Source organism: Vicugna pacos, chromosome 14 (assembly GCF_048564905.1).
Source record: "Vicugna pacos chromosome 14, VicPac4, whole genome shotgun sequence".
NCBI classification, from domain to species: Eukaryota; Metazoa; Chordata; class Mammalia; order Artiodactyla; family Camelidae; genus Vicugna; species Vicugna pacos.
Window position 1 is genome coordinate 62,883,854 of NC_133000.1, and position 12,868 is coordinate 62,896,721.

Sequence of the window (12,868 nt, forward strand, 5' to 3'; positions counted from 1 at the left end):
TTTTCTTTGTTCTTTGCATATTATTTGTTTTCTGTTAGTTTAGCTTTTTCCAAACACGTTTACTCATTGGCACCTTGTCTTAGTCATCTGGCTGCTGTAACAGAAAGACCATAGACAGCATGGCTCACACAGTAGAAACTTCCTCTTCACAGTTCGGGAGGCTGGAGAGTCCGAGATCAAGGCTCGGACTGTCTGGTGAGGGCCCGCTTCCCTAATTCATGGCCTGTCATCTTTTCCTTGTGCCTTCACTTGGCTGTAGGGACAAGAGCTCTCTGGGGCCTCTCTTGTAAGGGCACTGAGCCCATTCGTGACCTGGTCACTTCCCAAAGCCTGGTCTCAGTACCATCACGCTGGGGACTGGGTTTCAACATACGAATTTCGAAGGGACACACATTTAGCCTATAGCACACCGACTCTAGTTAGGAAGGGAAAGAAGAGATGACATCAGATAAAGCTAATGATTGAGAGGTTTAATCCTTGACATGTTGAAAAACACCAGTAATTGTCTCAGCAGGCTGATCTGTTGCAGTTTATAAAGGGATAGAGTCTAGCCATATTTGGTGGGTCCCACCCTAATGTTGTCTGCTAGCTTTTTTCTCATTTAGGAACCATTAGGATGTGATCCATTTTGGATACTTTCAGAGTGTAGTGAAATGCTGAAATTAGATAAAATTAAATTATTTGTTTACTCAGTACAGCTGTTACCTCATCAACTGAGATTTTGAGTAAGCATCTCTTAACAGTGAAAAAAGTTTAAGTTAATCCATCTAAGGGGATTTATTCTGAGATTCTGAGAATAATTTTCCAAGTAGGTCTGGGAAGGTAAATTGATTTTAAAAGATGTATAATTGATTAATTAAAAACATCATTTGGAAAAACCCATTTGTGATCCACGTTGAGAGCTGCCTCTCAGTGCCTTCAGGCAGATGTCACGCCAACTGGAGCAAATAATGCTTCACGCAACTGAAGAGAATATTGGTGGTAGAATATAGGGGGGAAATGAGAAGACACCTTTGAGCTGTTTAACTTTGCGCTCACTTCTCCAACACGTCTGTGTTTGGTTTATTCTCTCGTAGGTATGAGAAAGTGCCAGTCATCTTGGTCGGGAACAAAGTGGACCTGGAAAGCGAGAGAGAAGTGTCATCCAACGAAGGCAGAGCCCTTGCCGAAGAGTGGGGCTGCCCCTTCATGGAAACCTCGGCGAAGAGCAAGACGATGGTGGACGAGCTCTTTGCTGAGATCGTGAGGCAGATGAACTATGCGGCACAGCCCGACAAGGACGACCCATGCTGTTCTGCATGTAACATACAATAGCGGTGACATCGGGCCGTCCTGGTCCCCAGCCGCCCCTGACCACTGGCCATGCGCACCTCGTCTGCTCCACTGCGAGCCTGCAGGATGTGGGGGCCGGTCTGCAGTGAAGCCGCAGCGCTTGCCCCAAGTTGAGCCGTGGTTGTCAGTTGATATCTCTGAGTAACATTTGGGTCCAGTAACTCCCATTGTCACCATTGTCCTCAGTCTTCTCTAGGCACCTGCAACTCCAGGCCTAGCCAGTCCGTCGACAGGGTGATCTCCTTGGAAAGCTACGCTGGCATCGTCACTGAGTTGACCGAAGCCACTGTTGTAGATGTTAAACATAATCATGGGAGAGAAACTAGAAGAATGCCCGTGACCACTTACAATTGAAATATTTTGTCGTCTTTGAAAAAAAAAAAGAGAGATAAGTAAAGGAGAAATATTTTCCTACGAGAGTACTGAATTTCAGGAACTGAGACAGCGCTTCTAACCAACGTGTTGCGTCAAGTGCGAGAACAACAGCTGACCCGCCGGCAGCGTTACAGGGAGAGATTCTTTGCTCAGCTGACACATTTCTGTTTTTCAAAATCGATGCTTAATTGTAGATGCTATCCTCATTTGTGACACGGAACTAACGCACACATCCGTCCTTGGTAGAGCAAAAGTCAGAACAGGGTGTGTAACAATACAACCTGGCGTTAGAATGTGTTATCACCTGCTCTGCCCAGAAGACGGAGACTCTTGAAACAAGGGTTTGATCCGAGTTAAAACCCCAAACCCACCCTCTCTTAACCAAGCAGGGCTGGTCTTTATCACTTTACTGAACAAGAAGGAGACAACTGTGATGGAGAGAGATTGCGTAGCCTTACTAACAGGAAGCGTTCTGGTAGATTAACTAGTACCATCACGTAAGGAAAACGAAGCCATTTGCATCCACACGTTCCCGTTTGCAGAAACCTCACAGGACAGTAAAGACATCTTGCATTTTTATGCTCCTTAAAGCAGCAGATTCCTTCTTGCCTTTAAGGGCTGTGGTTGTGGTGTGATTCTTGGCTAACCTGCTTTCGAAATCAAGTTTGCTATAGCAGAGCTTTATTGCAGGCGTTTAAAAAATTGAATAACCATGTGAAATAATGTGGGCTTCAAGGCAGAACATAAATTATAGGGTGGAAGGTAAGAGACACACACAAAAAAAGCCTTTTATCTTTAATTTTCCTGGAGAATTATAGAAAGATTTTCTTATAACAATTTTGCCCTGATTACTGAAGTGGCAAATAAAGCTAGAGTGAATATTTTGCTTTGAAAAGGTGCTCAAGTCCTGACATTTTTGGCTTTCAGAGCCGTAAAGTATTTATATCATTTGCATGACTAATGGCACAGGAAAAACCTATTCGTAAGTTTTACAATCAAGTGCAGGAGGGTTTTGGACTAACCTCAGCGTTAGAAGTGCTAAGGAGAGTATCTTGAGCTGATGCTCTGGAGATGAATTTGGCCTTCAGATCTGCAATATCACTGAGCCTGTGATCTACGTACCGCCCCACATTTCATTGGTTTCACACTCTTGTGCAAGTAACCTCTGGTCTTACGTGTGTAACTGAGTGAAGAGTGTCTGCGTGTGCATGTGTGTTTATTGTTCCTAAGAATTTGGCACAAGTCAGAGATAATTGCCTATACTGAGAGTCTGTACTGCAGAACATAGTGTATCAAAAACTTTTTTTTCTCTTAAATTATTTAAGTGTTTTTTTATACATTATTGAAATCAACAGTAGCCCCCCACATGTTTAGTAAACTGGCATTAAGTTTTGGAAGAGAGAAAAAAGTTAGCTAGTACTTTTCATAGATGAGAAAACAGATAATTTGGGTAAAACCAGGCCTTGGTGGTCAAAAGCCTTTGAATCATGAATATTTGCGTTCTTTAATGTAGTTTTTATATAACCCCTGATTATGGAGCACCTTGTTTATAGGACAGAAAGTTCTAACCAGTCTTGTTGAAACAAACTGCATCGTGCAAAAGGTGGTTAATCAAAGATTCAAGAAGTACGATTTCATCAACTGAAATAGAAATATTTGTTAGTGCATTGTTTGAGTTCTGAAGCCTCTAACCTCTCAGAATGATTCTTTTTTTTAGAATTCCATATTTAATAGCAATTTATGACAACTAAGATTATATACTGGAAACATCTATAAAGATTCTACAGTTCTACATTGTGGATTGCTATGCAGGGAAGAAAAATAAGTTAAATAATACGAAAGGTATGGCAAAACCAAGCGGAAAAGATGACCTAAAATTGGGGTTTTAGTTAGAAGTGTTTGTGTCAGACAGTTAAGGTGTTTTTTTACTGTAAAGATGTTAATAATAACTGATTTGGCTGCCTGGTCCGTGCTTCCACACAGCCCTACGTATTTAGTGACAAAGCATCAAAAATACCCAGAGACGTGGAAACCCTCATGTGCTCTCACTGTTGGTTTTCCATCTGGTGTGACTATAACTCAGCGTGAGTGAATGTGTTTGTTGAGATGTTAACACAAAACCTGAGAACAGGAAGATTCAATTTGTTGGCACATGAAATGATAGTGGCTAAAAGTTGGTGACCTCGTGTCACTGTTTATTTTCTGCCCTGATCAGACTAGCAACTAGATAAGTGAACGTTTTTCTAACATGCCTTAAAAATGTTATGGTTTGATCCAAAGACCCACTTTTTCTTTAGCTATTGTGACAAGGTTTTCTTTTGTTTTTTTGTTTTGTCTTGGTTCACTTTTACACAAAGGCAGCATTTTTAAAAGTTTGTTTCTTTTATGTTGCAACTTTTTTTGGTTCTTTTAAGCTGTGATAGTGATGGTAACCATTGCCTTTTCCTTTTGTTCAACTTAACACAAAACAAGCCAGCATCTGATCAGAAGTATTACATAAAATCTTTCTTGAACTATTGAAAGGTGCTTTGATGATTTTCTCCTTTGGTTTGTAGAAATAGGACTGAACTTTTGACTCGAATCGCTGCAGATGCCATCACTTTTCTGTGGTAAAACTACTGATACTTGCTTTTCTATACAAAGAAATGTTGCCTAAGGATGTCTGCCGTTTGTTTTTCAAGAGTTGTCCAGTGGGAATGGTGTCTATATGTATGAATATGAAAGTGCTGATTTTGCTTGTTGCCATTGTTTTTTTTGTCTGTTTGTTTCGCTTTTTAGTTTTTTGTTCTTCTCAGTCTTGTACTAGCACTTGGGTAAGCTTTAATTGTCTCCTTAGCCAATCAGATGTTAAAGACTATGGGGGTCTTTTTTTTTTTTTTAATTAACGTGTCATTGTGCATCTGTCAAATCTTGATCAGGGTTTCAAGAATGACTGCAGTGGGTTTTGGAAACAGACTTACCCTTATTGATTTGGGGTTTCCCAGAGATAAATATAGTTCACAGTTAATTGTTGAGCTCTAATACAACTGACCATTTAAAATTGAACAACAGTTTATTGTTTTGTAACAATGTCAGTTGTTAAACCTTGACATTTCAGTTAAAACATGAATTGTAGTTATAACTCGATGCAAATTCAACAGTTGTATTTGGAGTTAAATTATTTTAACAAATAAATTTATTTAATGAAATTTCCTCTGGATTTTCATTGTTGTTTTGTACATGTTTAAGAGTGAAATGTATTTAATATATATTTTTTAGAAAAACTAAAAAACGAATTGAATACTCTTCTTACAGAAATATTGAAGCTGAATTAAATTGAGAATTCATCATTTAAAAAGCGAGGTTAGTAGATCATTTTCATACTCTAAAAATTAAATTAACATAAGAAAGATTTTTTAAATCAGTAATTACAAATATAAACTTCATAAATAGTATTTTATATTTTTGATGATAGCTGGCTAGTTTGAAATTTCAGTGTTCACACTCACAGAATTGTTCTGAATTCTGAATAATTAACGTTAATTAGCAGTTGCTTTATGGTCCTGCTAGTATCTCTAAAATGTATCAGTGTCCATCTAGTGATGGCTTAGGGCTGTCTTTTTGTTTAGGTCTTGTGGATTTTAAGGTTCCAGAGCTGGTGGTGGTTGTCAGTAGAGCTGTGGGGCCTGCCTGCTCTCTCTGCGGGCCCTGTGCATGTCGACAGATGCTGTTAATTATATACAGCCTTCAGCTGCTCTGATAAGGGGCCCATTCATTCCCTAAGCCAATTTAAACTATGCCTTTTGGTGATGTTGCCTTCAAACTCTGTTGAAATCCCCTGGCAACATTCCACCAGTTTAGAAGCCTTATTGTTTCAGAATATAAGAATAATTTGAATGAATATAACAGAGACACTGTAGACAGAATCTCAAATATTTAAAGGAACATGTGCCTGTCTTTTAGTATAATAAATAAGTATCTGCTGGTTAGCTTCGTAATCTCATTTGAAGCATTTGTGAAATAGTCAGACATGCCAAATTCTAATTTCAATTGGGAGAATTTCTCTGTGGCTGAAAAATAGTATTTGGAAATTCTCCCAAGTTGTACAGTTTATTGATTGTTAGAAGTCCATGAATAAAAGCATAAACAGCTGAAGGAATAACGTGCCACCAGTTGGGAACCTGCCTGACCTCTGGGACCTGTGAAGCAGAGAAAATTGTCACAAACTTTCTAAAAAGGCTGCTGACCTCTTGTTTCTTAAGTATCTGTGGTTCCATGTAACTTTGAATAAAATATAGTGGCACTTCATTTGTTAAATGGATAACTTAAACTGGTTTTACATTTTTCTGTATTAACTTTTTTTTCCTGATTTTTGTTTTCTGTTTTTTCTTTTGAAGTATTAGGTTTTAAAAGATCTGCTGCTCTTCCAGGTAAGGTGATGTGTTATTTGTCTCAATATTGTCTTAGAGCGGTAGTCTCCATGTTACCTTCTAAGGATTCTTCCAAGCTTAGTTAGTGAAGGAAAGGTTAGAACACTACCTGCTGGAAAAATTAAGTATGAAGACCTATTTAGTACACACAGAGTAGGAAAAAAGAAACTGAAAGAGTGATACTTGGTTTATGGGAGTTTTTAAAAGATCTTCCTAGTTCAAAAACTCAGAAGTATCAAAGATTTCATTAATGTGTCATATGATTACAATTTTACATTGACAGTACTTGGGGTGTGCTTTACAATTTTACCATTAAAAAATCAGGTTTTAGTGAAAAATACAACAAATAAAGGGAAAAGCTACCCAATTTCCAAATTCCCAAAACAATCGTGTTAACATTTGATGTAATACATTCCAGACATCTTTCTCTGCATGTACAGATAAGCAGATACACAATACACATCTAAGGAGAAGGATAAATAACCCCATGTTGCTTATAAAAACTGACTCTAAATACTAAAAATGAATCACCCATGGTCACTCAACTAATAAAAATGGCAGAGTTGAGATGTAAACTCTTCTCATTTTAAATTGCTTTTCCTCCACTGTTTTTGTGTTTGTTTTCCTTTTCCTTAAATGGTATTTACGCATTCCAGGCTCATTCACCTGTTACTCGCTGAGGGTTACCCGTACATCTAGCATGGTACGGCAATACACAGGTACATACACAAAATCCGTGATATCAAAGGTGTCTTCATTATCTTGGTCCATTCAGGCTGCCATAACAAATACCATCGACTGGATGGCTTATACAGCAAACAGCTATTTCTCACACTTATGGAAACTTCAGAGTCCAATATCAAGACTCTGGCAGACTTGGTGTCCGGTGAGGGCCCACTTCCACCTTGCAGGCTGCTGGCTTCACTGTAACCTCACATGGCAGAAGGGAGAAGGCTGCTCCCTGAGGTCTCTTTCATCGGGGCACTAGTCCCACTCACGAGGACTCCACCCTCATGACCTAATCACCTCCCAAGGGCCTCACCTCCTAATCCATCACATTAGGGATTGAATTTCAACGTGTGAATTTTGAGAGGACAGAAACATTCAGTCTCTAGCACTAGTCTTCTCTCCTTGCCTTTCCCTTTAACTCAAGGCAGGTAAGAATTAGCCTACTGGCAGGAATTAATTCATTTGGACCTTTCCTACTTTTCCATGCCAGGGCGCCAGTAACCCAGGACAAGCTGAGGCTCTGGGCACAGTCCACAGAGACTGCGGCTGGCATGTTCTTTCCTTCCAAAGCCAACGCGACCAGCCTTTGCTCTTTCACCCTGGGAACTTGAGTCTGTGTGATGGGTGGGGATAAATGGCAGTACATCAGGGCCCCAGGAGTTCTGCTGTGAGAGCGTGTCTACTTCCTAAGGAAGCGTTCAAGCCAACGGTAGGATCTGCGCGGGGCTAGCTCCTGGAGAGTGGGCAGTGGGGGCACTGGGCTAACTGAGGGACACTAGCAACACTAAGGAGGGGAGCAGAGGGATCTACGTATCGATACTGCACAGAAGAATAAATGCTAGGTCTGTGCCGTGGCTTAACTATTAGACATTCTGGGGTCTTGGTGAAATTTATAGTTAAAGATAATCAGGATTGGAAGGTTATTTTCTGAGACCCTCCTACAAAATGAGAGATTCACATATACTTAGAGCGATTGAAATAAATCATTGTTTTTTTGGTCTGTTTTGTGGCCTCACGCTATTGGTTTTATTTATTTATTTTTGCAGTTTAGTTGACTTACAATGTTCTGTTAGTTTCTGGTGTACAGCATAGTGATTCGGTTATACGTATATATATATTCTTTTTCGTACTCTTTTTCACTGTAAGTTATTACAGGCTATTGAATGTTACACAGTAGGACCTTGTTGTTTATCTGTTTTATATATAATAGTTTGTATCTGCTAATCCCAAACTCCTCATTTATGCCTCCCTTCACTTTCCCCTTTGGTAACCATAAGGTTATTTTCTATGTCTTTCTGTTGTGTAAATAAGTTCACTTGTATCATTTTTTTAGATTCCACGTATGAGTGATATCTGGTATGTGTCTTTCTCTGTCTGACTTTCTCTTTCTCACTTAGTATGATAATCTCTGGGTCCATCCATGTTGCTACAGGTGGCGTTATTTCATTCTTTTGTATGACTGAGTAGTATTTAATTGTATATGTATTTATATATCATATCTTTATAATAAATCATTTAGTGGAGAGCAACTAACACCAAGAAATTATATATTATTCGAGAAAAGATAATAAAATTTCTGTGAAGAGAGTCACAAAATCTGAGTTAGACAGGAAATAAACAAGTGTGAACCAAAGCAGCCAGGGGCTTCATTTATTCTTACATCTGTGTGGGAAGAAAGTGGAAAAGTCATGACCTAGAATCTGAGTCCAGGTTCCAGGGGGAGATCTGCCAGTGGGATGTTCCAGCAGATGGGCATCGTTTCTTTCTTAGGGTAAGTTTTACCCCAAATGTGTTCTGAAGAGGTCTCATACCATGAGATGTTTTGCAGAAAATGATTCTAGAGTCAAGTAAGTTTGGAAAGCCCTGCATAATAGAGCTCATTTCTTGGAAAAGACTCAGAAAAATTCCACTAATGTTTCAAAAACTATCCTGACCTCAGGATACTTTCTTCATATAATATATGTAGCACATTCTGGAGCAAAATTAGGGAAATAATGCAATTAGATATTTGCCCTACAACCCTTGCTGTGGGGACTCTGTCCAGGTGAGGGGCCTGGGTCAGTTAGAACCTGAGAAATCCGGTCTTGAGACAGAGAAGAGACACCGTGCTCTCTGTCCACTTTCCTCAGACCCATACTTAAGCTCGGCCCTCAGAGCTTACCTTTTTAAGAAAGGCAAGAAGAAGGCAGAAGGTAAAACCAAAAGAAAAGAAGTCATCTGAAATAATGACAGTTTTCTCCCTAAAGCCTACACTGCCCAGTGTCTATTTCTACTCCTAGGCCAACTCACAACAGAGTCTCATTAGCAGCAGTCTGGTCCCACACCACGGCACCCACCGTGTTGCATGTGACTCACCATCTCCTTGACCTTGGCCCATGTCAGGAAATGATGAGTTGGGGGTACCATTATGAAAGCATTGGTCAAAATATCCAAGAATCCCTGAATCCGTGTCACCCCGAGGGAGGTGTAAGCTCATGTGTACCCACCCTCACATGATCACACACACACAGCCCCTAAAACATCAGTGCGAGAGAATGGCAGTTACTTGCTGGAGGTTTCCTTGTAAAGCTGCAGTGCAAGACACTGGTACACTGACGAGCCCCACAGACTTGGGTCACCATAGGAACCTAGAATGAGAAGCAAACCAAAGACCTCTGTCTACTTCCATCTTGGAGCCTGAATCTGACTGCTGAATCTTGCCCCTGCCAGGGAAAGAAAAGGCCAAAGCACCTCTGCTGGTGTGAAGAACCAAAAGGGAAAAAGCCAGTTTGCTCTGATGTCTAGCAAGATGGTCCCCTGGCTGTCCACCCAGTCCTGATGGGAGGATGGGAAGATGGGAGGAGGGCTTCCAGGCAGCGGATGCTCATTGGGGAGCTTCCTCCAGACTCACCTCATTTCATAAGGGAGAAGGAAGAAGGGCAGGGAGACCCTGGCCCTTATTCTGGAGGGGGCCATCTAGGCAGCCAGCTAGTGTGGCTTAAAGGGGGCTTAACTGGCCCATCCTCCACCAGCTGACCTCCTCCGGAGAGAGGTAGAGAGAGATGGCCAGTGCAGACAAATAAGGTGGAAGGACAGCCTATCCTCCACCAGAGCCCACAACACCTTCTGTAAGCAGAGTTCGAATTCCTTTTTCCCTCACTTAATTTTGTTTGCATCATGACTCACTGCCTTTCAGTTCATTTGTGCACTCTGTGTAAGTTACTATTGCTGTGTAACAAATGCGCCCCCCCCCCAACTTAGTGGCTTAATGCAGCAAATACTTATTATCTCACAGTTTCTGGGAGTCAGGCATCCAGGCATGAGTGGTCACTCACACACAAGGCTGCAGTCAGGCTTTGGGCTGGGCTTGTAGTCATCTTGAGGCTGAATTTGAGGTGGATCCACTCCAAGCTCCCACAGCGGTTGTTGGCAGGACTCAGTTTCCCTCGGGCTGTCAGACTGAGGACCTCGCTTCCTTACTGGCTGTTGACTGAAGGCTGCCTGCTGCTGGCTTCATCCTAGCAGGCAAGTGAGAAAGCAGGAGAGGGGTGTGAGCAAGGCGGAAGTTGCTGCTTATATTTTTAATCTCAGAAGTGATAACTTCACCGCCTTTTGCCTTGTTCTTAGTTAAAAGCCAGTCACTAGATTCAGCCCACACCCAGGAGGAGATTACACAAGACTCCTGTGATGGTTAATTTTACACATGTCAACCTGACTGGGCCATGGGGTGCCCAGATATTTGGTCAAACGTTTTTCTGGGAGTTTCTGTGAGTGTATTTCTGGATGAGATCAACATTTAGACAGCTAGATTGAGTAAAGCAAGATAACCCTCCCTAATATGGGTGGGCTTCCTCCAATCCATTGAAGACCTGACTAGTACAAAAGGCTGACCTCCCTCCAAGTCAGAGTGAATTCTCGCCAATCAGTCTTCAAACAAGAACACTGGCCTCTGGCAGTGGAACTCAGACTGAAACACTGGCTCTTCCTGGACCTGGGGTCTGCCAGCCTTCGGACTGGAACTGCGTCATTGGTTCTCCTGGTTCTCAGGCTTCAGACTCAAACTGGCGCTAGGTTATTGGCTCTTCCAGGTCTCCAGCTTGCAGACTCACCCTACCGGTCTTGGGACTTACTCACAATCTCATAAGCCAACTCCATGTAATAAATCTTCCTTTCTATATAAATAGATGATTAAAATAAAGGAGATATATAGATAGGTGGGTAAGTAGATAGAGCAATAGATCAATTGATCCTTTTGGTCTGTTTCTCCGGAGAACTGACCAACACAGGCATGATACCAGGAAGCAGGGAACATTGGGTGCCATTTTAGAAACCTACCTAATATGCACTGTGAATTTTATTACATATTATCTCCCTACTTAGAGAATTACAATTTCACTGTGTGCTCTCTTTCTCCCATTTATCTTGACTTCAGTCCCTCCCCTACCATCACGTGCAGCACTAAATCCAGAAAGGAAATAAATGCCCAGTGTACCACAGACACGCAGGAAGTCCTTATTAACTACAGTGTTAACTCAGAAGGCAAGAACCAATTATGTTTAGATATTGACTATGAAATAAGCCTAGGTTAGATTTAGTTTTCCTGATTAAAGTGAGACACTTTCCCAAATATCCATCTACCCTACAGAACTCAAAGGAAACTGGCCCTCATTAAAGGATAAACTAGCATTTCAACAGAGTATTCTTCTACTGGTGGGTCCTGGGAGTTTTTCTGCTATTTATTTGCAGTGAGAGGTGGGAAGGTTAAGTCTTAACTTTTAGTTACCTCTTTAACCTCTCTTGATCAAGGCTGACTAAGACATTAATGAAATTAACTTTAAAAATAGTAAGTAACTGACTCCTTTTTTTCTTCTTTGTAAAATTGGTTCATAATTATCAATAACAAAGCAGTGTAAATGTGTAGTGATGGCTGATTTATTGTCAATTTATTGGATTTGCCTGGTTACAGGTTAACTGCTTTGGTTTGTGGATTATCCTAGCAGCCCATGAAATAAGATTATTTTCCTCCCTGGAGAGATTTTCTCCCAAATGGCCTTGGTAATTAAGAGGCATCTGATAAGATCTGTTGGTAGACATCTGAGTGGAAAGAGCTGCCTAATTACTAACCCCACTCCCACCCCACTGTCCCTGGAAGGCGACAACATTGGGCCACTGTAGCATCTTAACCAAATTTATTGTACAAACCAGTTAATCTGCAGTGGGCTAATAAGGAGTTTACTGCAGCTTGAAGTTTTTTTTTTTTTAAACCTGACTTACGACATACGTATAGTAAAATACCCAAAACTAAGTGTATACGCCTCAGTGAACTTTAATGATGTAACCACCAACCACATCAACATATAGAACATTCCTTTCACTCCAGAGGGCTGCTTCATGCTCCTTCTCAGTCGATACCCACACCCCGGAGGTAACCACCATTCTGACATCTATCACCATGGGTTAGTTTTGCCAGTTCCTAAGCTTCCTGTAAGTTAAATCCTGCAGTATGTGCTCTTCTGTGTCTAGCTTCTTTTGCTCAGCATTATGTCTGTGAGCTTCAGCCACACGTAATCGTAGCTTGTCCTTTCTTATCATTGTACTGTACTCCTGTGTGTGAACATACTTAAATTATTCATACAGTCTACAGTTGGTGGGTATTTGGGCTGTTTACACTTTGGGTGTATTATGAAAGGAAGCTGCTATAAACATTCTTGTGGATGACTTTTGGTGCGTCAGGTCCAATGCTCATTTCTCCTAGGTAAATATCTGGGAGTGGGATGTCTGGGTCACAGCAGACAGTTTTCTCGAGTGGTTGTACCGTAACAAGCGGTGAGTAGAGCTCCAGTTGCATATGGCACAGGATGGGCTCCCTGGAAGGATCCGCAACAGAGCTTGGTGTGCAGGATGTTTATTGCCCCTGGGATCAACTCCTGGGGAAGGGAGTGGGAGGAAGGAAGATGGACAGAGGGAGAGAGAAATTGAGCTGCAGTGCAGAGCCAACCACACCTGGGGTCCCAGGAATTAGAATGGCCCCTTGAAATTATCAT

At 41.3% G+C, this 12,868-nt stretch overlaps 1 protein-coding gene across 1 annotated transcript in view; it reads left to right on the forward strand.

Moving 5' to 3' along the window:
• Positions 1 to 4,895, forward strand: part of RAP2A (RAP2A, member of RAS oncogene family) — a 36,745-nt gene extending 31,850 nt beyond the window's left edge. Inside the window, exon 2 of the mRNA XM_015242759.3 lies at positions 1,077 to 4,895. Within this exon, the coding sequence (XP_015098245.2) occupies positions 1,077 to 1,314 (238 nt within the window). The 3' untranslated portion in view covers positions 1,315 to 4,895. The remainder of the gene's footprint in view (positions 1 to 1,076) is intronic.
• The last annotated feature ends 7,973 nt before the right edge of the window (positions 4,896 to 12,868 follow it).